This window comes from Lytechinus variegatus, chromosome 16 (assembly GCF_018143015.1).
Source record: "Lytechinus variegatus isolate NC3 chromosome 16, Lvar_3.0, whole genome shotgun sequence".
Taxonomy (NCBI): domain Eukaryota; kingdom Metazoa; phylum Echinodermata; class Echinoidea; order Temnopleuroida; family Toxopneustidae; genus Lytechinus; species Lytechinus variegatus.
In genome coordinates this window covers 6,774,507-6,801,644 of record NC_054755.1, presented here as the reverse complement: position 1 = coordinate 6,801,644, position 27,138 = coordinate 6,774,507, and the positions used below count along the sequence as shown (strand labels likewise).

General features: G+C 37.3%; 2 protein-coding genes across 3 annotated transcripts; one reads left to right on the top strand and one right to left on the bottom strand.

Moving 5' to 3' along the window:
• Positions 1–116: 116 nt before the first annotated feature.
• On the bottom strand, positions 117–8,740 carry LOC121429393 (NF-kappa-B-activating protein-like). The gene is made up of 9 exons (XM_041626373.1): positions 8,632–8,740; positions 5,825–6,452; positions 5,269–5,349; positions 4,253–4,329; positions 3,582–3,663; positions 3,054–3,163; positions 2,531–2,603; positions 1,837–1,986; positions 117–1,470 (listed from the first exon to the last, which is right to left on the bottom strand). Exons 2-9 carry the CDS (start codon positions 6,439–6,441, stop codon positions 1,299–1,301), a joined length of 1,362 nt encoding a protein of 453 aa, XP_041482307.1. The 5' UTR covers positions 6,442–6,452; positions 8,632–8,740; the 3' UTR covers positions 117–1,298.
• Positions 8,741–8,927: 187 nt separating this feature from the next.
• On the top strand, positions 8,928–25,247 carry LOC121429392 (X-ray radiation resistance-associated protein 1-like). 2 transcript variants are annotated; one of them, XM_041626371.1, is made up of 14 exons: positions 8,929–9,146; positions 10,797–10,996; positions 11,373–11,517; positions 13,340–13,437; positions 17,412–17,557; positions 18,883–18,966; positions 19,152–19,178; positions 19,797–20,008; positions 20,496–20,647; positions 21,256–21,468; positions 21,847–22,197; positions 22,569–22,889; positions 23,072–23,239; positions 24,510–25,247. In XM_041626371.1, exons 1-14 carry the CDS (start codon positions 9,050–9,052, stop codon positions 24,669–24,671), a joined length of 2,376 nt encoding a protein of 791 aa, XP_041482305.1. In that variant the 5' UTR covers positions 8,929–9,049; the 3' UTR covers positions 24,672–25,247. The 2 variants fall into 2 exon arrangements, with proteins under 2 accessions (XP_041482306.1, XP_041482305.1); XM_041626372.1 differs by lacking the exon at positions 18,883–18,966 and having other exon boundaries at positions 8,928–9,146; positions 19,068–19,178.
• Positions 25,248–27,138: the final 1,891 nt, after the last annotated feature.

Genomic DNA, 27,138 nt, shown 5'->3' with positions numbered 1-27,138 from the left:
GCAGGATTTCAGTAGCCTAGAACACTCGATCATAACTTGCCATTGAAGCTTTATGAAATGAGGCCAATATTCTAATCTGTGATAGGCTATCTCCCTGTACCGGCCGCACAGAAATGTTGTTAGCACTAAGAATGCATTAATATGTGCCCTGTTACAACCCCTAATGTCGCAGCAATGCCTGGGGCCTGTTTCATAAAGCATTAAAACTATGGTAAGTTTGCCATGGAAACCTTGATTATGATTGGCTGCTGAGCCCTGTTACTATGATAGTTACCATAATGGCAAAGTAAGTTAGTTGTAAGTCCATTATGAAAAGGGCCCCCGATGTCACAACAATGCATTATTCACATCACACATCAACAATTGAAATCACAATCCAAAATATGTGACTATGCCTGATGTAAGTGTTCTGTTAGCACCAACACTTCTCTAACGCCGGTACTGGTCAAAATGGCTACACTCAGCACATCAATATCAGCATCATAGGTCTTCATTTGATATCCTGGATATAAAATGGCAACTATACAATAATGCCTAGTGATAAGAGATGAACTTAGTGATCTGTGCTAAAGATGGAGTCAAATAAAGTTACTTATTTCAAACCTTAATGAGAAATCATCCCAAGTATGGCAGAATGACAACATACTGTAGCCTACATTGACATCAACATTCTATGTCCCCATTCACATCTCCTGGGTATGACGAGGCAACTATGACATAATGCCTTGTCACGCTTTGTCACGAGAGATCAGTGTTAAAGATGAAGTCAATCAAAGTTCATTCACATCTCACAAGAAAACATCTTGATTATGGCAATATGGCAACATGAGGTATCCAACATTGTTGTAAACATCATGATATCTCAATTTACATCTCCTGGGTATGAAGAGCCAACTATACAATAGTGCCTATCCGTAAGAGATCAGTGCTCAAAAATGGAGTCAAGCACAATTCATTCAAACCCTATGAGAAATCATTTTGACTATGGAAATATGGCAACACGCAGACACCTACACTTGTCAGCATCATTGATGCCAAGTTATATCTCATGGGTATGCAGTGGCAACTATACAATAATACCTAGATACAGGATATTGGCATTGAAGATACCGTCATAGAAATTTCATTCATTTCCAAAGTACAGTGTAATTATCAATCCAATTCTACGTTTCCATTGTGCCTCCTGGGTATGAAGCGGCATGCATGCATTGATGCCAAATTGTAGAAGATTGAATTAAGTATGGCACTTCAAATGTTCTGGTTAAATGCAGCCTTATTGACTGTCCTATTCAACATCTCTACATTGGCTTGCTCTTAATCTTCTTGTGCACCATCTCCCTGAAGTCCGAGAGGATTTTGGTCTCCCTCTTCCCACGCTCCTCCTTGTTGAATGATTGAAGCGCCCTCTTCTCGTCCGCACTGTAGATCTGGTTTTCCTTCCTCAGACGGACGGCTTCCATACGTCGATGTCTGGAGAGCAAGAAAAAAGGTTACATATTGTGAAATACTAAATATGATACCATCCTCATCATCATCACCATAAGGATCATCATCATCATAATTGTCACTATACCACCATCACCACCACTAGCAGTTTCATCATCATCCTCATCAACATCCTCATCATCATCATCATCATCATCATCATCATCATCATCATCATCACCATCATCACCATCATCACCGTCATCATTACTACCATCATCATCATCATTACTACCATCATCATCATCATCACTACCATCATCATCACCACCATCAGCACCATCATCATCACCACCGTCATCATTAGTACCATCATCGTCATATTCATCATCAAGGATTATCAAAACTAACCTGCTACCGCTCATGACGTAGCCAACATCCTCAAAGCTTGAGATTTCATCACTAGTAAGACCGATCTCACCACGACGAGGGATTCTCTTGCCATCCTGGACAAACGCAGCCATAGCGGCACCTTCACCAGGCAGCAGAGCCTTACCAAAACTACACAGAAACAAGAGAAGTGATAAACATTCATTACTCAATCCATCTACAGAATCACAAAGACATGACAAGTGTCTGTTAAAATCTATCATTCATATGTTACAGGGATTGACATCACAGGGGAATATCTAAGAAGAAAAAAGCTCAGGGACAATATACACCTTAACTTTTGACAGCATGGCTTCCCTGTTTGCTCATCAGATTACATTCTAAACTTATATTTTCTTTCATTAAGCTACCCTGGCAGTGGAGCCTCTCTTGCCAGCCTTAGATATGCCATATGCCATAATATTTTTGTTTTTAATACTTTGAATTTGCATTTGATAGAATTGGTTATAAATGGACTACTCCAGTCCACAAGATCTTTCACATGCGAAGCCAATACATTTATAAGATAATTGCCTCCTGAAATTGAGTAGGAGTTATGCATTTATTTTCTGCATAAATCTAAAAATCAAATATTTTGACAAGACTCGACTGATAAAACAGTTGGGATGAACGCCAACAACATGTAAATGAAGGATGTTTTTTTTAGGCAACTTACTCCATGTATCCTGATGATGACATGCCTGTGTTAGCTGGCATAGGACCAATCAACTCGTTATCACCTTGTCTCTCTAAAAAAACCAAAAAAAATAACATGAAACAAAATTTGAATTTGTTTGCTGTGTAAACCTTTGGCCCGTAATAAAAAGCTTAGCAATCATCATATAATATTTTTTACATTTGATTGCATTAACTACATTGTACAATTAATCATGAAAATCAAGCGTACGATTAATCACTAACCTTTGCGTTATGGGACTGTGAGGAGTGTCTCATACAGCAGTTTGTAAATTATTCAAGACTTTACATACTAACGGGCCCCATGACATAACGCTTAGCAATTTATTGTTGATCTTTATGGGCTAATTTCTTCCATTGCATTAGCCAACAGCTCTAAAATGTTACTATTCAACAAAATAATCACTGAAGTGGCATGCAAAGATTTTGAATAAATATATTTCAAATACTGACTGAAAATTTAAGAAGATAGAAAACCGATCGAAAAAAAATTGGTTTCTTACTTTTAGAAATTTCAACCCACTGTTCCTCTTCGTCTTCCGCTTCATCAGAATCTTCTGAATCTGAGTCGTCGTCATCGCTACTCACTTTCTTCTTCTTACGAGACTTCTTACTGTGAAAATAAGTGGCAAATCTGCGTTATTACCCAATTTGAAGTGCACATCAAAATAACATAATTGTATATTAAAGAATTTTATTTAAATAACATATCACTATTCATGCTGTTTCATTTGTATCCAACTTTTATTTACTCCACTGCAGAATCACAAAGGAGTAACTAAATCGCAAACTGAACAATATAATATAAGGGGTCGATATATCAAAGCAAGAAAATTGAGAATTTGCAAGAAACTTAAGAAATCCTGCTCAGTGCTCCTATTCTATTAGCTCTACTTGGTTGATATAAGGGGTTGAGACGGTACTCAATGCCCTAATCAAAGTCAGGATCTTCAAGTTGCAAATTCAGACCAATTTTCCCAAATGAAAGGTTGTCCTGCAAAATTAAAGTGAAACACGAAGACAATACATACCTCTTCTTTGACTTTTTCTTCTTTTTCTTTTCCTTTGCTCTCCTCTTTCTTTTTCTCTCCTTTCTCCTTCTTCTTCTCTCCTCTGAAAGAAAGAAAGGTAAAAAAAAAAATTGGAAAGATATGAGGAATGGGTTTGTATAAAGGAATTCCTAATTAATTACTTGTACACTATAGGCCTACATAAAGACTGTAAATGGAGATGAACTATACTGGAAATAAGAAATTCTGACAAATCTGGCCATCATAAAATGCAATGAAGTGAATATCATATGACAGAGAAAAGTTTAGCCTAGTTTTTCAGTCACACATGAATGATTATGAAACATCAAATCAATATTTTCAGACCACTAAAGCACAGAATGCAATGTTTTCAATTATCATGGCTTTTTCAAGCTATCCTGTCATATGATATACAATTATTAATATTTCCATTTCATTGTATGCATTGACGGCATTGCACCTCTATCTTAAGAGGCTGGAGAATTTGCCTTACATGACTTGGTGATCTGCAGCAGGCGCGTTTCTGACAACTCTGTTTATGCGTATTACTATATCCTCTGAGGAAGGCTACAGGACAAACAAATGTCCAATTTCTGTTGCCTCATTGACTTTGCAGTGGTTGCAATTAAATTATGGTTCATATCTTATTCCTGGCTACAGTAGAATCTTACCTTCACTATCAGTCTCACTTTCACTGCTCTCCGAACCTTCCTCTTCAACTTCTTCTTCTTCCGCTCCAGCATCAGAACTGAATGACAAATAAAACCATACAAATTATTAGCATCTTTATTCGGTTAGAGTAAGTAGATGAAATTCACTCAATAACAGTTTTAGACCAAATAATAATATAACAAGAGCAGGGGTGTATTTTTTAAAGATTCACAATTGTGGTAACATTGTCATTCTTGTAATAACCATGGAAACCTTGATTGTGATTTGCTACTAAGCACCGGGGGGGGGGGTGTTTCACAAAGATATAAGTATGAATTAAAGTCGCACTGAAATGCTTACTTGCCTGCGATATAAAAGGCATGACCGCATTGGTCCAATCAAGGAGATATCGCCCATCTCCTTGGTCAGATCATGTAGAGGACGTGCACTGCTGCGTATTGATCAATAAGATTGCGAGTTGCATATCATGTACGCGTCGACATTGAAGGAGGTGCCGTGGCGGAGTGGTCTAAGGTGCCTGGCTATACATGGAAAGTCCGGGGTTCGATCCCCGGCCGTGGCACCTATGCCCATGAGCAAGGCATTTAACCTGCAATTATCCTGCTAACTAGGTGTGCACTTTAAAAAAAAAAAAAAAAATTGAAGTGCAAGTCATACTTAAATCTTTGTGAAACACCCCCAGGCGGCCGTTTCATAAAGCTGTTCGTGAGTTAAGAGCGACTTTAAGAACGACTGGTGATCCCTTCTTACGCACTAAACCATTGCCAATGAATATACCATTTACCACAAGAAAGGATCACCAGTCGTTCGTAAAGTCGCTCTTAACTTACGAACAGCTTTATGAAACACCCACCAGGTCTTGTAATTGCAGAGTGATCATACAGTTGTAACGATTCTCACAAATGAAAGACCACTTTCGAGATGAATTACATCATTAACCACTCCTACTGAATAGAACACCTATTGCATCTTTACCACCTTACCACACTGTTTGTCATTATTTGGACATACTTACTCTTCTTCTGGTTTTTCTGGTGATGCACCCCAGACCTCAAGCACTCCAATGGCTGATATCTTCTCACGTTCTTGCGCTCTCCTAAGGGAGGAACATACCAAAACACATGTTTTCATTAAATTAGCATTGTTATCTGAGAGCATTCACACAGTTGATAATTAAAGTCTATTAAGTGCTGTAAATATTTGCCTTTTTAAACTTGTGAACAAATACACTGTGAAGTTTGGTTCATTACAATACAAAGGCCATTTGATCTTTGAGAAAACTGATTCCACAATCCTTCATGGATGAGACATTCCATTCTGTCTTTTTGTAATGTATGGTACATTCTATCATATCTCCAACCGGCAAAGCTTGGAGTAATCTGGAAGACCAGAGATTTTAATGCTCTCAAGCATGGGTGGTGCCCAATGTTGAATGAAAATCACAATATTAATTTGATCGCAATTCTATATATCAAACATTACACCAAGTCCATACATCTCTACATTTCTAATGATTCGAAAACTGAATAAAATTCTAATTTCCAAAGAGGATCCTCAGCTCATAACCTTACCTCTCAAAGAAAAGATTAAGCTGATCACTGTTGTCGTCATGTCTGCGTTTGTGTCCATTCTGATTCGCCCTCCGATCACTTTGATCTCCATTCTGCTTGATGTCTTCCCTGTACTTTGCAATCTTTGAATTGAGGTCTTTTTCAAACTGTTCTCTATTAAAACCTAAGCCAAATCTAGATGGCTTTCGTCTACCTCCACCCCTGCTTGAGTCTCTTCTGTCTCTGCTATAATCATCTGAGTGTGTCCTTTGGGGTGGGGATCTGTTTCTGCCAGAGTACTCTCCAGGGCTATCTCTCCTGTGCCTCTCCCTCGATGGTGATCTTGATTCCCGAGAACTGCTTCGACTGTCCGACCTATCGCTTTCTGAGGAGTAGGACCTTCTCCTGTCCCTGCTGCGCCTCCTTTCTCTGGACCTGGACCTAGATCTGTTCCTAGACCTACTAGATTTATACCTATCCCTTGATTCTGACCTTGACCGGCTTCGAGAACGAGATCTACTTCGGCGATACCTTGATTCCTCCCTTCTTGACTTCTTACTGGATCTACGGTCTGGACTATAGCTCAGACTTCTTTCTCTGCCCCTGTGGGAGTGGGAATCTTTGATCCCTGGCCCCATCCTTGTAGTACCTACAAAATAATACAAATGAAAATAGTGTAACTAAAGTTGTCTTACTTTATATCATCATTATCTCTTCAGTAGTACATGAATTACACTACTGAGGGCAAAACCACAACTTTTCATACTCTTTTATTCTATTTTTAGTTTTAGTTTTCATTCATTGTATAGGATTCTCATTTTTTATAATTATTTTTTATTTTTGCCATTTCTCTTCTCCTCACTACATGTATGTCCCCCAACCCATCCAAGCTGATATTATTGCATCAGTACCTTTCCCTTATGTCAGGGTCGGGTACTACGTACAATTTCACCAAAAATTTTTTTAAAGCACATGTGTAATTATCATCATTTTACAACGAAAACCGTTATGGTTTTACTTTCGTTAACTATTAAAATTGGATATCCCGGGGGTTACCATCTCAACGTCCACATTTGATTTTTTAGTCACGAGATCAATTATTCATAATTCCATTTTCTCAGCAATTGAATGCTCAAGTCTTCATGGTCTAAGTATGTATGGTGTATAATATACCTGTGCTATTATTCTTAAAAGATGAAATTCCCAATTCATCACAATATTAGCAATTTTGCACTCATTCAATGAACAAGGTTATGATATAACCTTGTTCTCAGTTATATCTCCATGTGTGGCAAAATAAGGGTGGCAATGTTTGGCTTATTTCCTCTTTTTCTTTGGGGAAAATGCTTGATTTTTTTACTCTGACAGTTTCTACACCTATTATTCATATTAAAACTTGGCTCTTATTTAAATTTGATTCATTAAATCATTTTTTTCTTAATTTAAGATAGAGATCAAAAAATGAAAATTTTCTTGCCATATTACTTTCCATCAATAGAGGGCGTACACAAAAATATGCCCAAAATTCAAGTTGTTGAGCGCTCTGGAGAATTCAAAAATTCTTCTTAAGTTACCAATGAAAAATCAATTTCAACTGTATGGAAATTAGTAATTTTGGTTACAGAAATGATATTTTAATGATTTTTTAAAGTGTGTGCTCTGTACAACATTGGCATACCATAGTCCTACCTGTAGATTCCCCACAGGCAGGGTGGTAGCAGTGAACAAGTGCAATTTTGTTATAATTTTTCTTTTTGAAAATTATGCTATTTTGTGACTAAGGCTACGTCTCGTCTGCTCTTTTTATCGATAATATCGATATCAAGGTATTTTAGTTAGGAAGCCTTTCGAGAAACGGGTTTAGTAAGATTGGAACTAACTCCGTGGTTGGTGGATAAAGATATTAAACTTGTCCAGCCCCAGGTGTTGAGAAAAGGGCCCCAGTCATGCCAGTTGGTTTAACAAATTTAAAAAAAATTGTGAATTTAAAATAGTTTCAAACTTTCATCATATACAGTAGAGGCGCACGGCCAATATTGGAGACTGTCTCCAATGTGGGAAATTATCTCCAATATCAGAGACTTTTGTAAAGAATTTGGGTATCCAATTTCAGAGACAGTCTCCAGTTTTGGAGACTAATTTCCTTTGTTTACATTTGCGGCAAAAGGATTACCTTGGCGGCAAATAAAAATGTGATAAGCAGATTCCTCATGACAAATTACCCCTTTTCACCGTCTACTTTAAAAATTCACCGTCTACTTTTGTTTTGATAAGGATTTTTGTTGTCAATCACACACAAAACAAATGGGCTTATGACCTCAGTGAGACAAAATTTTGGGTGGAAAAAATCATGCTTTTGTTGGTGTCGTTTCTTTTGTCCTTTTGCAAAGCAAGTCTCCAATGTGGGAGATTGTCTCCCCTATTGGAGAGAGTCTCCCATATTGGCCGTGCGCCTCTACTGATATACCGGTACGATACCGTACCCCAAAAAATAAATAGAAAATGCAGATTTTTCTTAATTGTATTTCCTCTAGTTGTCATTTTTAAAGCACTGACACAATACTTAGGATACACTGCCATACAACAAGCAGCCGGCGGCTGGTTAGCCGCTTGCGGCAGCTACTATCTGTACCACGCCAGTACTTGCGGGCAGGAAAGACAGTCGCGAACGGCCATCGCGATGGCGCAGCTCAGCTCGCAGCTCAAACATGAAGTGCAAAGTGCGAAGCCAAAAGCAAGTCTTATTTTGACGTTAAAATGAAAATGAGATTGAGAGAGCCATTTTATTTATTTTTTGTCTAAAAGAAAAACATGATTGCATATCATACCGTAGATATCGGAGTTCAAATCTGATGATTTCCGCAGGGAAGGGCTTCAAACTTTACACTGTTTTGGAGAATACCATCGTTCATTTCGATTCAGCATAGACGAACTTCCGGCATCGGCATGAGGTTAAAGTTCGCGCGGATATCCGGATAAAATGAAATCCGTTTGATTATTCGGATAGATTCTGGCAAGATGTTTTGTTTTGTTTCTTGGTTACATGGAAAATAGGGAGATGGAACCCTTCCATAAATATCATTTAGATGAATATCATTCAAGACCACCCGTAGAGTATTCTTTCTTTGGAATTATCATTTCATATCATAGAGGGCAAGGGAGACTCTTTGCCAATACCGGTTATTTTCATGTAAACAATGTCAATGTTGTCATGACAATAAACCAAGGGATGAGCAATGTCGCAATATGGCTGTGCCTGCTGGCATCAAATTAGATGAAGGGAGCAGTCATTTTGTTTCAAACTGCTTTCCTGTTCGACAGATATTTGGATCATCTGATAGTGGTAAAGATATATTATCATGTGTTTTAGTTTTATGGCAAAAATAGTGTAAATTTGACATAAACGTTCCCCACGTAATCGTAAGCGTCGGTTATCCTTTTGTAAACAAGTCCGTGTCGTCGCGAGTGGAGAGCTATGCATTGGCAATTGCATGCAGTCTATATGACAGGGGGAGTGTGGGGATCAATGACAATGGCACGGCTGAACTGAGTAAAACGTTACTACAGTGTGTGTGAACTGACAATGTGTTGCTGGTAGTGGTATTAGTAGAGTCTTAGAAAGTCACAATTTGCATTGAAAACTGAATTAATGAACTTGTAAAAGACAGTTATTCAACACAATTGTGATTTTTACAATTAGACTAACTAGATCTAGTTACCGAGTAGGCCTATCATTCATTCATCATTATTATCGCCTATCGGTTCACAGTCTAAACTCTAATTCTAAAAATCATCAAGCAAAGCATGTCAAGTCAAGATTCACCTCAACAAACAACATAATTTTCACCAGATTTGATTTAGATTGAAGTTAATGTTTGACTATTGACTGATCCTCTGACTGAATCAGTGAGTTTCATTGAGTAAAGTTAATGCAATTTACAGAGGAGAAACATGAAATTGAATGACTTGTGATCTCTTGGCGACTTGTAAGTTGTAGATCTCTTCCATTGTTTTGAGCAAGGTGAATATGGTGGAAAGATCATGTCAGATACCAGACTAATCAACCAAACCTTGTCTTGTTTGGATTCCGAGCTGCCAAACGAGGATGACGAAGAACAGGGTCTTGTTTGTTTCTAGTTAACAGTTGCTAGTTGATTTGCTTGATGTTTGAAGTTGATGATATTCTGGATTCTATTCCCCCCCCCCCTTATTTTTTATTATCTTGTCATCAAAATAATTTTCCTGATAAGTTTGAAGCTTCAACTTAGTTTCCAAAGTCTAGACAGACCTTTATCAGTTCTTTCACTTCTTTGGAATTAATTTATGATTTTTTATACATTTGATTATGAATCATTAGGAAAATGTGTATACCCAGTTGTTGTCTGTCCAGACAATCAATTTGAAACAGCCATTTGGAAAAGTTATAAAGTAGTCTCATCAATTTTTAGTACAAAATGTTAGGTAATATAACATATAATAAAATTGGGGAAGATTACAACTGTTTGAACTCATGTTTTTTGTGTAATCCAAAGACCAAAAAGGCTTCGAAATTTCTTGTATTTTGGTCTCTGTTTATGCTTTGAGTGCTTTATAATAATGGTTTGCTAGCTTACTCAAGATCTTCAAGATCTTGGGCTCAGTAGACCAAATGCTGAAACTCTTGTAACAAAGTTGAATTTAGCTTCCTGTGACATGTAAAGCTGGCTTTTTAGTGACCTGTTGCATCTATCAAATTTACAATATCTTCCTAATATGTTTAATTGTTTGCTTATAAATGCAAAATTGTAATAGAAAGGGCTTGGAAATGGAAATAAGATAAATGGAAGACCTTTTCTCATTGTACACACATAGGCCTATTAAAATAAAAACAATGCATGACATTGGTTTCATTGTTTGAGACTACCTTTTCAAAACCACCCAATATGACTTCATGCCTTTTCAATAAATATTTAGGCCTAACTAAATTAGTTTCATATTTTGTGTCGTTCTTTAGCTGGAGCATGGTTGGTTGCTCATCGAACAGAACAAATCAGACATCTAACCGAGCCCGGAGCAGAACCCAAGACATATGCGCAGCTCAAGTATGAACGCAAACAGAAAGAGAAGGAGGAAAGAAGGGTGAAAGGAGAGACACTCGTACAAGATGAGGAGGAAGATAGTACAACCCCAGGAGTTTTAGATGGATTCTTTTTGGTAAGAGATTGACTCATTAGGAACAGGGAAAATGAAGTGTGATTTGTAAAAAAATAAATAAAAATCTCCATTATTTTTTTAGTCTTGGCATTAGAAAATTTAAGACAAAAATATTAATATCTGTGTCTTCAATAACAAAAAGATGAAATTGTCAAGAACATAGAAAATCTGTTTGCCCCTGAAATTATGAGGAATGTTTTGTGGTATCTATATCAACCTTTGGAGCTGCTGAAAGGGATTATTCTTCAAGGTACAAGGTAATTGGTTATTTCTGTATTTGTATGATGTTAAGGAAACTACATTTTAGTAATTCCAATAGGAATGTGATTGCCAATCTTACCGTATTTTCTTTTATTTTGTGTTTGTGTTCATATAGCTGAAACACTGTTGTGTGGAAGACCCCTCAGACCTGTGTTCAGTTAATATATCTGGTCAGGATCTGACAGACGCCAAGGAAGAAGATTTTGAACTCTTTGTTAATGTTGCCTATGTCAACGCTGGTGAAAACCTGTTACCTTTTGGTAAGTTTAGATTCAAGCTTGCTTCATGTCAAGTTGCTGTTGATTAACCAGAACAAAAAAAAAAACTGGCAAAAATTCATCAAATAGTCACATAGCTTTTTATTTTCTATCTTAATTTTGTGATGGTATGACTATGAGGTCATCTGATGTGATTGAAATGAAATGCCGTATATGCATGATGTCACTCACAAAAGAAAAGTTGAAGAGGTAACATTTTGTTATTCTTTGATGAGTTCTGTCAAGCCATTTGAAATATTTATCTGCATTTATCAAAACAAGAACTGGATGCATTATGTAATCTTGTTTTATAGTATCTCATTATTTTTTATGATAATGTTTGATTTAATTTATCATACTGTATGTTTTGTCAAACATTGTACTTGTGATATGTAAAAAGCCAGTGGAGGAAATGTTTCCATACTGAATCATAAACATTGAGATTCAATGAACTGTCCACAAGTAAACATATGGTTAAAAATCAAACTCCCTTAACTCTGAAATCTGTTTTTGTCTCACCTGCGAAGCAAAGTGAGACTATAGGCGCCGCTTTTCCGACGGCGGCGGCGGTGACGGCGGCAGCGGCGGCGTCAACATCAAATCTTAACCTGAGGTTAAGTTTTTGAAATGACATCATAACTTAGAAAGTATATGGACCTAGTTCATGAAACTTGGCCATAAGGTTAATCAAGTATTACTGAACATCCTATTAGAGTTTCATGTCACATGACCAAGGTCAAAGGTCATTTAGGGTCAATGAACTTAGACCATGTTGGAGGAATCAACATCGAAATCTTAACCTGTGGTTAAGTTTTTGAAATGTCATCATAACTTAGAAAATATATGGACCTAGTTCATGAAACTTGGACATAAGGTTAATCAAGTATCACTAAACATTCTGCATGAGTTTCACGTCACATGACCAAGGTCAAAGGTCATTGAGGGTCAATGAACTTTGGCCGAATTGGGGATATCTGTTGAATTCCCATCATAACTTTAAAAGTTTATGGATCTGATTCATGAAACTTGGACATAATAGTAATCAAACATCACTGAAAATTTTGTGCAAGTTTCAGGTCTCATGATTAAGGTCAAAGGTCATTTAGGGTCAATGAACTTTGGCCGAATCAGGGGTATCTGTTGAATTACCATCATAACTTTGAAAGTTTATTGGTCTAGTTCATTAAACTTGGACATTAGAGTAATCAAGTATCACTGAACATCCTGTGCACGTTTCAGGTCACATGACCAAGGTCAAAGGTCAATGAACTTTGGCCGAATTGGGTGTATCTGTTGAATTACCATCATAACTTTGAAAGTTTATGGATCTGATTCATGAAACTTGTACATAAGAGTAATCAAGTATCACTGAATATCCTGTTTGAGTTTCAGGTCACATGATCAAGGTCAAAGGTCATGTAAGGTCAATGAACTTTGGCCATGTTGGTTTTTTTTGTTGAATAACCATCATATCTCTGTAAGTTTATTGGTCTAGTTCATAAAAAGTGGACATAAGAGTAACCATGTATCACTGAACATCTTGTGCGAGTAAGAGTAGTATTCAAAGTCAGCACTGCTGCTATATTGAACTGCGTGATGCAGGTGAGACGGCCAGAGGCATTCCACTTGTTAAAATTATAACATTGTTTCTAAACCCATTGGTCAGCACTACTTATTTCTGACAGTCGAGTCAATGTATTGTTGTGAAAATTTAATTCTCTTAGATTTATCTTGTTAGCTGTTCATTTATTTTTTCTTGATTTTGACTTCTAACTTCAAGATATTAATGATTTCTCTTTATCATTTCACTTGCTTTCTTATCCAGATGCCTTCAATCATTTTCCAATTATACGTGAGCTAGAGTTACCTTTAAACGGACTACGAAATATTAGATTAGAGTACAACCATTTCCCTTATTTAGAGGTAAGAGTAGTAGGTTAATTGCCACTTGGTCTACACTCACTTTGTATACTTATTGTTTGGTCTCATCCCACTTGGTCTAATTCTAGTTGGTCTACAACTAGTTTGTCCTAGAATCATTTGGTTTGATTGCCATACAGCCCATTTGCCATTTACCTTTTTTTTCCAGTTAGGCTCTACTTTCCTTTGGCAGAGTACAAAATGATAAGACATAGTTGAAATAGACCGTATAGGCATTAGACTAAATGACAGTTAAACCAAGTGATGGTAAGCCCAAACAGTGATTTGTAGACCAAGTGGGTATAGTCATGATGATCTTAGAATTAGATCGCCTACCAGTGGAATGAGTGGATACAAACCATTAATCATGTACTTTACAAAAGGAGATCAACCTGTTTGTTGATAGTGATATTGTTACAAATATCCTGCCCAAATAATGGATGATTAGATGGGTGAAGAAATGGATGGATGGATATATTGATCGATGGATGAATAGTTGGATGGATGAATGTGAATGAATGGATGGATGGATTTAATGATTTCTTGATAGCTGGTTGATTGATTGATTGATCAATTGTATGATGTATTGATTGATTTATTTATTAATTGATTTTGGGGTACAAATATGAGATTGGAATAAATGAACAAATAAGTAAATAAAGAATTAATTGATAGATGGATGGATAAGTAAAATAGATGATAAATGAATGAAAGTGAAATGAAATAAATAGTAATCAATAAAACATTTCAGAAATCAATGTAAATCATTGTGCAGTTGTATCGTGTGTGATTACCATGGCATATTCATACTTGCAAAGATCTAAAAAAAAAAAAACAATAGAGAGGAACTTCAATTCATTTTCTGAGTGTAATTAAAATATCAAATATTCCTTTGACATTACATATGTCCACTTTGAGGAGTTAAACTGAATGATAGGCTTTTTGGCTCTTTCACCAACAGTTCAACTATGACTTCATGAAACTATTAATATTACAGACACATAGATTTGTTGATACCATTGTAAGCTAAGTAAATGTTGTGAATGTGCCCCCAAAATACAGAGCGAGCGGGGAGGATGATGTTGTGAATGTGCCCCCAAAATACAGAGCGAGCGGGGAGGATGACGTTGTTAAAGTAGTTTTCCAAATTCATTTAAATACACAGAATTTGGCTGGCCCAAATGTTAGCCCTTTTTCTCTTTTTTGTGGGCTGTCGTCTTGCTTGAGTGGTTGCTGTTCAGATTTCCCGCCCCTAGGCCTATCTAGTCTTTCATCAGATGATCCGTTGTCATGCTTGATTTGTTTGCTCTTACTGGTAGGGGTGAACAAGCCATTTTTGTTTTGACTGCAATTGATTTTTTTATGAAAATAGATTGGGATTTTCTTTCAAAATATTGATAGTAGCAATATTTCAATAGCACAAAAATATCATTTCCTTGCTTGAAGTTTACTACTATCATTAGACAATGGTCACAGTGCTTTTGTATGCCATCTATGTCATATGCATATTCACTTATCAGCTTTTTATTTTAATAATGATAATAATATACAGTATTTGTAAAACGCACATCTGTCTTGTTAGTTGCTCAAGATGCTCATCCCTGCTAAGATTTACTGCCAATTCTGGTGCTCACAAGCTTTTTGAGAATTCTTTCTGCCGGTACCCATTTACCTCACTTGTGTTGAGTTCAGCACGTAATGGATCAATTTCATGTATTTATTTCTAAAATTGAGCTCACTTTTGCATCGCACATTGAACATATTTTCTTGTATTATCTCTTCATCCATGAATCAAATGACCATTTACAAAGCAGGCATATTTTTTGTGTGTTTGATTAGAGTAGTAGTAGAGGCCCATGCATATATTAGCCTACCGGTACATACTAATTTATGCGACCACTAAACATAACTATTTGATGAAAGCTTCATGTTAGCTATTTCCATGGATTTCCCGCCATTCAAATCTTTTATGCTACATGTCCTCAAAAGGTTTCAGAGCTTGCTTTTAGTTGTTCCTATTTTCAGCTCTCTATCAATAAAAGGATCATGTTCTTTCAAATAGTTTTCTTTTTGTGTCTGATAATTATCCCTTTTCAATCAAAGCAATTAATAGAATTGTTTATATTGTCCAATCCAGAAAGGAATAATTCATTGTTGTGCATAGCAACAATGTGATGAGATGCTGAATCCATGGCAACTCTCAAAACTCTCCCTTTGATGGGTCTTAAACATTGCCTCCCCACGAAGGCATTGGTATTCAGGTAATTCACTCATCTATCAATATTTCAAATAAAAAACATAGGAAAATGTAAACTCATTAAGGAAACATACCAAATTATAAACTCCACCCCTATCATCTAACACTATTCACATAATATTATACTATGAAATGAATCTTTCCATTGCTGTTCCATTTACATGTAGAGCTATTGTCTCCTGTGAAGCCCATTGTCAGGGGTACAGCGTCTCTTCTCGCTGGGGGGTCTTGCGCGCCATTTCTAGCTCCCTTTGTGTCCCGGCCGCGGGAGATCCAAATCTGAATACCGCCCAACTCCCCTGCCAAGTTCATCCTCCACACCTGAGTACACCTGTAGCTATTGTCCCATTTATGATCTATATGCTCTCTTCAATGGGGGACTATCCAGGGGTTTTCCATTGCTTTTGTTTTGATGATGATCCTCTATCTCTCTTGATTGTTTTTCCTACAAACCCCCTCCCCCACAGAGGTATAAAGTGAGCCAACCTATCCAACGGTAGAAATCTGTATGTCATTTGCAAGGCATACTCTTATAAGTAGTGGAAGAGTTGTGGATGTTCTCGTACTTCACTCATATCTAGCTCTAACATGTTCAAATAGGCGGTGATTTGACTTGGATTTTTGTTGATTGATTCCACACAACTGCAGTGTCACCAACTTGTGATTTGTGGTTTGGATTGGTATGTTGTGATCTAATTTCCAGTTCTTCTTCAATTGTTTATATGGGAACAGCTCAAAATTATAATTCACATGAGATCTGCTTTATGATTGTGTAACTCCTAATCTTTCCTTCATTTTCAGACAAATGTTCGTCTTTTCATTTTGTGAAGATCTGATTCCCAGATGTTCTTCAAATATATTATGTATGAGATTAGCTCAAGATGAGCTTACATGGGTCTGCATTACAAAAGTTATCAGAGACTGCTGATCATTTCCTCTTCAGAGAAATGTGCATCTTTTCTTATTTTTAAGATTGGTGAATTATTGCTTGCACCCTTCAATTTTGCAGACAAAAGCTTCGTAGTAACTAAGGTTCTGTTATTTGATTGTATTTAGATCTGTTTTTAGCAGTAGATAATTGATAACAATTTAATGGTTGGACTGAATCTAGTCTTTATTCAGCTTTGACAATCAATTTTTCATTCCTTGTCTGGATCAAGATTTACACACCAAGTCTTAAGACTCTTTTCTTCAAATTATGATTTATTACTCTCTGCTTTTTTTAGGGCAAGTACTCATGATCTGCTTTAGAAAAGCTTCCAAGGAATGCATGACTTAACATCATATTCTTAGGATATATAGTTTGATTGTAAAGGGTTTTTTTTCTGAACTTTATACTCTTAATTTCTTGGTAGCTGTGGATAGATCAAAACTTTGATGTTTCTCAATATTCTCATGAATGTAATTGGATTTCTCACTGAGTCTAGTTGAATACTTTGTGGAAAAGGAAAGTACCTTTTCTGTATTTCAAGGCAAGTTGAATATCATAATTCCAGAATACGGGGTACTATAAAAAGGGAAAAATATCTGAAAATCACAGCATTATGTTTCCCTTTCAGCTACCCTTTTTCATTGTCGTATATTGGACCCTTCACACAACACTCTTTCGTAGAAAGATGGATACTTTTTTCATTGTGGTAGATATTGGACCTTTGACACAACAATATTTTAAAGCTTAACTCTTTCATGTCTTTGTTTACCTTTACTTTTTTCATTGTAGGTATTGGACCTTTCACACAACAATCTTTCCAAGGATGACGTGGGTAATCTTGGCCTCCTCACCAACCTGCGAGTCCTTTACCTCACAGGGAACCAGCTTAGATCATTACCTCAGGAGATGGGCAAACCGTTCAAAGTACAAATAAGGTAAGGACCCTATATGGTTCAGTGAAATGTTGACCACTAGGTCCTGGGTTCAGTGTGCAAACTAACTGTTTGTTCAAAACCTCCTAAATATTTCTCTAAAAAAGATTTTGTCAGCAAGCAACTCTTGAAATGTGGGCTTGGAAAATTTGGGAGCTACCTAGTATACTAGTGCTGCAATGACTTCTCAGCTGTAATTGCAACAAGGAAGTTTATCATCGAAAATCAGATGCATTTCAGCGTCTTCATGTTCCTGATGATTGGGGATGGACAGCATGATGTCATCAACGCACCTATGGTATGCCAGGAAGGGCTGGTTTCTCCAGTAATTTGTATCTATATCACAGCATCAATTACTGTTGATGTCAGCCCCTTTCTGGTATACTGCCCTCTTCAGTTCTGATGTGGCCAGGTTTGATGGGAGAGTGCAGTTACATGTGTGTAGCTAGGACCCTGTTTCATATAAAACTGATAAATCGCAAGTTACCATGCTGATGGTAGAAGCTTCTGTAATCCTGCAATTCGATTGGCCATGGGTGCATGTGCCAGATATTTCTATAATTTGAGTTTGACCTTTTTATGAAACCTGGCCTAGAGTTGAACTTGCTTCATGATATTCATTGATTATTAATTATTCTATGAACTTATGATTTTACTTCTAAATGTTATACAATAAGGGTCTGTATGCCCAATGTAATATGCATTCAGGTTATGATTTCATTATTTATTATGATCTTAACATCTTATCATTCTACTTTCTTAATCTTTGATGGATTTTCCTCAAACCTCCACCAATATTTTGTATTATCTTTTCTAGTATTTTTACAACAGACTTTTGTCAGGGTTTCCCCTTTGATGTGTCAAATAATCAGAACCCATTTTCAAATTCAAATGATGCCCAAGCCAACTTCTTTATCTCACTGTAAATATTCTTTTCAAATTGAAGCTTTATTATTTTGTTTATAAATGTCTTTATTTATAAGCTATCTCTTTCCCCCTGACTGTGCCAAGATTGATTTTATTTTAGAATATATTTATTTTTGCTTGATGTTGCAGTTAGGTTGTCTTGTACAATTGTAATAAAAACGTTTTTGGTGTAACACATTTAAAACAAAGAGAGATTGCATGTCTCTGTTGACTTTTATATTGAAAGGGGGAATGAGAAAGAAAGATGCACTGGGTCAGTGATTCTAACTAACTACAAAGTGCTGAAAAGACACACTTTTTCAGAGAATTTATAAAGTTTTCATACCTTCTAACCATTTTCCTGTATACAATTTTGCATACAATAGCTAAATTGATAACTTAATTTGCCTCTTTATTTTCAGTAACTCTGAGTCCAGTCGAATACCAAGGTTTTCTAAACTGGAGATACTCAATCTAGACGACAATAACTTGCATGATCTTGCCATATTGATTCTCGCTTGCCTTCTAACCATTCTAACCATTTTCGTGTATACAATTTTGCATACAATAGCTAAATTGATAACTTAATTTGCCTCTTTATTTTCAGTAACTCTGAGTCCAGTCGAATACCAAGGTTTTCTAAACTGGAGATACTCAATCTAGACGACAATAACTTGCATGATCTTGCCACATTCTCCAGTCTAGCAGGACTTAAAAAGTAAGTATCCCAGTTTTCACCATTTACCTCATCTTTAGTTTGGTGGGTGTCTGAACCACTTAACTCTACAATGTAGCTGAAGGAAATCAAGCAGCCAAACTTTTGATAGTGTTATCAAAGCATTTTGTTTACCAACATTGTTGGGTATACCAAGACTGGTCTTGTTCTTCTGCATAGTAATCTTGATCTCATTCTTAAATCTTTGGCATAATAATCTTCATTTCAGTCTTTATCTTTTGGCATAATAATCTTGATCTAGCACTTAAATGTTTGGCAGAATAATCTTTATCATATTCTTAATCTTTATAATCTTAATCTCAGAAGTCCTGATATCTTACTTTAGGAGCAAATGTACCCAATACTACTTTCAGGGGAGAGTTTCATGAAACAAATAGTCAGTGATTCCATTGACAAATTAGCTCTCAGCCAATCAGATGCAAGGATTTCAGTAGCTTATAACACTTGTCCATGAAACTTCCTGCAGTGCTCCTCTACGCTATTGTATCAACTCAGTAGATGTGTGTTTGTGGTTCTAATTTGCATTTTCCCTTTTTTTCTGTCCCCCTCTCTCTCTCTCTCTTCCGCTCTTTCATCTTCCTCATGCTCTCTCTTTAATAGACTGCGACAACTCAACCTTGACAAGAATGAGATTGTGTTTGTGCCACATCTAAAAGCCTTGAGTGGTCGCTTGGTTGCTGTAGACAGTTTATCAGACTCTACGTTACGCAAGGGTCGACCCCGGTCCGGGAAGGGACGGAAAAAGGGCGGGGCCAGGAAGGAGGATCAGGAGGAGCGTAGCGAGGAAACCACCCCTCAGGGCAGTGAGCTAGGTACACACTTACTTTTCTCTTTTTATAGGAATTTTTAATGATCTTGATGGCAAGTGTGCTAGATGTGTTTTAGCTGTGATGAAATACTATACTGATGATGAAAATGAAGATATGATTTTCATGATGATGATGATTGTAATGATGATAATGCCAGCAATGATGAGAATGATGATTTTGATGATGGTGATGATTATGATAATGGTGATAGTGATGACTACAAATGTTTTTGATGTTGATGGTAATGCCGATGATACTAGTGATGGTAGTGGTGATGATGATGCTGATGACATCAATGATGATAACGGCAATGCTGATGATCACTAGACGACTCCAGAAACAATGAGAGTGGTGATGCTGCATTGATGATGATTAAGATGACAATAGTGATTATAATCATTGTAATGATCATTTATATTTTTTGTTAATGTCATCTTCATTAATGAAAGGAAGTTGTTATAACCTCTCCTCTATGGTTGATTTTAATTAGGAAAAGGAGCTGCCTCTGAGATATCAAACCTCCTCGATGACATAGAGGAGGAAGGAGACCTCTTTGATGCTTCTCATGTCCTGGATGGTGAAATGAACAAACTCCCTCCTCCATTTCCTGAGCTTACATCGCTTAGTCTAGCTTATAATAAGGTAGGTTTCCATACAGATTAGAGGTGAGTGTGTTGGTTGTGGGGGGTGGAGGTTTACATTCTCTTTGCCTGCAGTGGGTCTACTTCTGAGATAGGTCTAAACCTATTTGGTCTACTATAAATTTATTCTAATTGCCATATTCTTTCTAAACTACACTTGATCAGTTACACGTACTTGCTGATTCTGATTATCATTTAGTCTAATGCCCAGTTTTAATTTCCACTTACATGTATTTATCTATTTATTATGTACTCAATGAAATTAAAATTTGGTTCATAATCAGTTCAACCAAAAATATGATAATTGTCTTAAGACCAAGTTAGCCTAGTTGGAAATTAAAGAATGTGGTAATGGATGGGGTAAATGAAAGTCAGACCAAATGATTAGAAGATGAAAAGGGATAAGGTTATGTTGGATGAGACCAACAGAAAGTAGGTGAAGGGAGTGTAGACCACGAGGCAGTTTACCGTCATAGCAGCAGTGATGGCAATGAAAATGAATATGTTAGTGATAAAGTCTTTGACCTTTCTTGATTGGCAACTGTCTTTCAATCATATTTCAATAATGATGAGTATCATGACAATCCCTTCCCTTCCTCTCTCCTCTAGATTTCAGAGGAAGAAGGTCTCCTAGGAGTGGCCGCTTGGCCCATGCTTCAGGAACTCATCATCCACAACAACCCCCTCACCACCCTTAACAGCGGTGACCCACCCCTCCTCAAGCGGTACCTCACCAGTCGGCTTGGTATACGTATGGTCAGGAGGAAGCCTAGCATGGTACCCAAACCACCTGTGGTGGTACCCAATAAACCGCATAGAAAGGTGAGTTTGTTTATGATGATCACTAAGAATCAAACAGTCAAGGTCAGTCAAGGCCTTATCTGTGTGTGGTATCTTTGTATACGAGATTGTACACCTCCCAAATATTTCCAAAAATATAGAGTCCTGTCATGCTCTTTTGCTTTCGAAGCACTTTTTGTACTTTTGAGCATGTTGGCATAGGAATACAGAGTGCACATGTAACCCATGTAAGCATTGGCGATATGATGATTCAATGAAGAGTCATCCCTGGTTTTAGTAATCTGAAGATAACCTGAAATACAATAATTCTCTGTAATGTTATATTTTCGTTGATTTACAATATGAAATGATGTGTTAAATTGTTTTCTTAATAGTTATTTTTTTTTTTTTGTGATGCAGGTAGCAGAGATAGTTCCACCCATTCCCAAGAAGCCACTGCAGCTGATGCTTGAAGGTCCACATCCAGACTCCAAACCGACCACTTCCCAGACCCCTCCTCCAAAGCAATCGAAACACCCCTCCAGAGAGGAAAGGACTCGCCCATCCTCCCAGCCTCTACCACCCATACAGCACACCCAAGATGGGACCGATCAATTGCGTGATAGGGAGGCGCAGGATCAAGAGGAGAGGATGGAGAGGACTAAGTCCTGGACGGAGGAGAGCTTTGGTGGATCTGATGCTGAGGATGAACCTAGACCTGAACCTAAGGCCAAGGATAAGGATGCAGATGAACCAGTCTTTTTGACACAGGTAGATTAGTGTTTAAATCTGTTTGATTTTGGTAACTTAACACCTGCCAAAAATGAAAAAATGTGTGAAATGAAATGAATACATACAATACAATACAAGTACAGTATCTATAAGTATCTACGATATGAAGTTATGTTTGTTGTGAAATAGGAAATTCATCAACTTACTGAAGGGGAAATAGTCAAAATAATAAAAAAATGATTTGTTGATATCTTCACCAAACAAAATGATACATGTAGAAGTTAATATGAGATCATTATAATTTTGTTTTTGAATGCGAAAAAATGCAAGAAGTGCAAGTCTTGGGCGAAATCTTGTGTTGAACTTTATGATTGAATTTCTCATCTCCTTTTACTTGATATTTCCTCTAGGTTGATGAGCAACCAGAGGATGAGGTTTCCAAACACGAGAGACTCACACCAAAGCCTCCTTCACAAGCCCCGAGACCTCCAGACAAACCTAAGATTAGGAAACCAAGGGTCGACAGTGCTGCCTACTCCATGGACGTCCCGCAGAAGTTCAAAGGTTACGAGGTCTTCTACGACGCGCCCGATGACCCGGAAGTGTACACCGCCCCTGATATCCAGAGCAATTTGAGGTCGTTGCGTCTGGCGTTGAAGCATTCAACGGTGTACGGAGAGAACAAGGTTGATCTGCAGAGGGTTCAGAAGCCATTTAAAGCGTATCAAAAGGTAATAACTGGATGATGGTGATGATGATGATGGTGCTGTTTGTGATGATGATGATGGTTGTGGTTATGATGATGATGATGGTGACAAGGATGATGATGATGATAATTCCAATGGTTGCAGTTGTGATGAAGAGGGTTCTTGCACTGTAAGTGTCATCATGATTAACCTTTTTCTCCTTTCAGAGCAAAGTTCCTGGGAAGCCTCATCACCCGTCCAAGGCCGAGAAGCTTAGTGGTATCCTTGATGTGATGAAGAAGAGAGAAACATATGTAGAACAGAATCTAGGAGAGATCTTAGCTGATAAAGAGAAGATGAAAGAATTCCCTCAGGTCACAAGACTCCTTGAAGAGGTAATTTATTTTTAATCGCGGGAGTAGTTTGTTGTGCACCATGTGTCAAGTGCTGAAAGGACTAAGAAAAGTGGACAGAGGTAGAATTGAAAGGCAAGAAAGTGATAGCTGGAAAGTAGAGTATCTTTCGGAAAGTAGTATAGTCCGTGAAAGGATTGTAAACCAGGGGAGCGTTTCATGAAAGTTGTCAGCACTGACAAGTTGACTTTCTCCGACAGTTACCATAGTAACAGTCAAAGTCTAGTGCCTCACAGCCAATCAAAACCAAGGATTTCACTGAAATTGTCAGCACCGACAATTTAGTCAGTGCTGACAACCTTCATGAAACACCCCCCCCCCCCCCCTCTCCCAGAAAGAGTAGAAAAGCTTGACTAGTAGGCAAGATGAGAGGCTTGAGTAGAATGCTGACTTGAGTTGGAGAGGTTAGGGACTCCTGAGTAGATGAGAGAAGGCTGGTTTGAGTGGGCTAATGGAGTTGTAAAGCTACTGCGCTGTAGTCAATAGATTTCTGGCTGGCTAAAATTTGATATTGTATATTATGAACATTCACTGGTAAAGATTGGATGGAAAGCTATCGAACAGTCAAAGATCAAGCTGATAAAATGCATTTTTGGGGAAATTTTTTTTTGACTGTGTGACAACATTAATCAAATGTCATAAAAAGGGTAGATCTGAATACCAGAATACTCTCAGTTTTGATTGAGCTGAATGTCGTTTAGATTTTCTCATTTTGTGAAAATGATTTTAAAAAGACACCACATATGTACACGAATCCTGTGAGTGATTCATGAAAAGTTTTGTCAGTGATCTGCACCATGAGATGTTACAAGCTACTGAAAATTCTTAATAATAATATTTACCCAGGGTAGCCACTTTAGTTCCGAAAACTGTTCTCCCAGCAGGCCCTGCTATTATTACCCCGGCTTTAGCACGGCTACCTTGATCGGGCGCTCGGGCATTCGAGGAATTTCTTCTTACCGGGTACCCATTCACCTCACCTGGGTCGAGTGCAGCACAATGTGGATAAATTTCTTGCTGAAGGAAATTATGCCATGGCTGGGATTAGAACCCACGACCCTCTGTTTCAAAGTCCGAAGACTAATCCACTGGGCCACAACGCTCTTGCATCTGATTGGCTGAGAGGAAATCATTCAGAGAAAGTCACAAAAATGTTCATGGAACACTCCCCCTCACTCCACCTTCATTGTGATATTATCACCGTTAACAATAATTCAACCTGTTATTACTGTGTTTTGTTTGCCCCCCTCAGATTCAGAACAAATACAGCGCTGTCCGCAACGCTTCCATGAAAGATAAACAGGAAGAGGACGAACAGATAGACTCGATGTTGCAGGACCTGGAACGGATTGAGAGGACCATGCAGTCATCCCAGTCCTCAAGACACCAGACGAAGGAGATTGTTGCAGAATAGACCAGGTCTTGGACCATGACTAAAAACTAGCCTTGAGATCTCTCTATAATCACATCTTTAGGATGGTCCATAATCTTAACTTTAAACCAAAATTTGGGTCATAATTATAGAATAGTTCCTAGTTCTAAGTTATAAAACAGGGGGGGGGGTCATTTCATGACACTAATAGTCAGTGATTCACACTGACTAATGTGCTCTGAGCCAATCAGATTCAAGGATTCCAGTAGCTTGTAACTATGGTCTGTAAAAAATAACTATTTGTTTCATGAAAGGTTCCCCAGCTCTCTCTGGATGCAGTAGAAAAAGCACTAACCCATCTAGTCTATCTAGCAGAACAAAATCCTTCTGCTGCTTCCCTGTAGGACAGTTCCTGTTCTGAATTCCAATGAGGTCCAATTGAAAAATAGATCCTGTTCCAAATTAAAGTACCATTCCAAGTCTGGACAGTGTGTGTGTTTCCATTCTTTAGAACTCCTCTATAGTCTGCAATTAGGGTTCCTCCCATGTAATTGTAAATCGTTTTCCATTTAACACTTTTACAGGGTGTTCAAGAAAAAGCATAACAATGGACTTTAAGTACTTTGTCTTCCCAAAAAATATATTGTCTTCGATAGAAGATGCTTTAACTAATGATAGAACAAAAAAAAATATATCATTTTGAAAGCAAAGTATCGTGAATCCATTGTTCCACATTTTCTGAGGCACATTGTATGTTAATTCTGTATGTTTCTTGCAGGGATAATCCTACTCTGATTCATATAATAATTATTTTTAATAGTCAGATGCATGATAATGGAGTGTTATATACCTATTGGGCTTTCTGAACAATGACATTGTGATATACATTGTGGACCAATCTTTGTTACAGTTTTTATACCGTTGTTACACCTGCCAATATGTCTAGGTTAGTAGATGTGCAAGTGCAAACAGCCATTAATAAAAACCTTGATTATATATTATGTATTAGAATGTAATTAATGAAAGAAAAGTCAGACGGTCCAAGTGGGCTTGTAATTATTTGTCAGTCAGACTTGAAAATTATATATCTTTCAGATTGCCATCTCTTTGAAAATGTATTCATCATAAAGCAAACCTTGATACTTGTGTGTGTGATTCAACATTTCATTGGGTGATTTTAAGTCCGATGTTGATCATTTGTTGTTGGTTTTGCGCTGATTCTGTCATCAGGACACGCACCAAACTTCCAACGAAGCTTTCCTGGGATGTAGTTCACTATAGGTGTCAGCTATCGATTAATGTGATTTGGATCATGTTTGCAAACTCTGAATAGTTATTGGAGCAAGGGAAGGCAACTGGAATTGTGCTTCCATAACAAGCAAAAACATTAGCACCAACATTGTACTTGAAACCACCCATTGTCCTTGAAACCGTCCAAAATATACTTTACCTTGTGGGCTAAAAGTGGGTACATTTGATATCAAATAGTTTTTCAAGAAGAAGTTTGTTATTCTGTGTCTTCTTCATGTTAACATGTTAGATAGGATTCTAGCTGTCTTGTTATACAGGTATGTTTGATTTAGCTGAATCTTTGAGACCATAGAAATATGTATAACTTAAAGGGGAAGTTCACCCTGACAAAAAGTTTATTGTAAAAATAGCAGAAAAAATAATAAAAAATATTGCCAAAGGTTTGAGAAAAATTCATCAAATAATTAAAAAGTTATTAGAATTTCAATTATTTGATTTGTGACGTCATATGCGAGCAGCATTCCTACAAAGCGAATGGTAAAAAATCAATGAAATGTCATTTTCTCAGAAAATTGAAAATGGTTTTCACTGTAACTTTTGTATATCAATAGACAAATCATTTCACACCCGATCATGATAAGAAAACAAAATTAAGTCATCAGGAACCATACAAAATTTGAAATTCATGCATTTTATATTACATAACACATGGGGCAGCTGCTCGTTTATGACGTCACAAATCCAAAATTTTGAACTCTAATAACTTTCTTACTCTTTAACGGATTTTCCTCAAACCTTCACCAATATTTTTTACTATTTTTTCTGCTATTATTACAACAAAGTTTTCTTCAGGGTGAACTTCCCCTTTAACTTAAGAGAAATTGAGGTACATATAACGTGGAGCGTTGTGGCCCAGTGGATTAGTCTTCGGACTTTGAAACAGAGGGTCGTGGGTTCGAATCCCAGCCATGGCGTAATTTCCTTCAGCAAGAAACTGATCCACGATGTGCTGCACTCGACCCAGGTGAGGTAAATGGGTACCGGTAGGAAGTAATTCCTTAAGAAGCTGTGTGCGCTATGAACGCCTAGCTTAGCCGGGTAATATAGGAGCGCCTTGAGCACCTAACAAGGTGGATATGTGCGCAATATAAATATCCTATATTATTATTATTATTATTATATAGCTCACGTGTTGCATTATTAGCGACCCGTAACACAGGTGTTAGCGATCAATTGCAAACGAATTGGCCAATCAAGA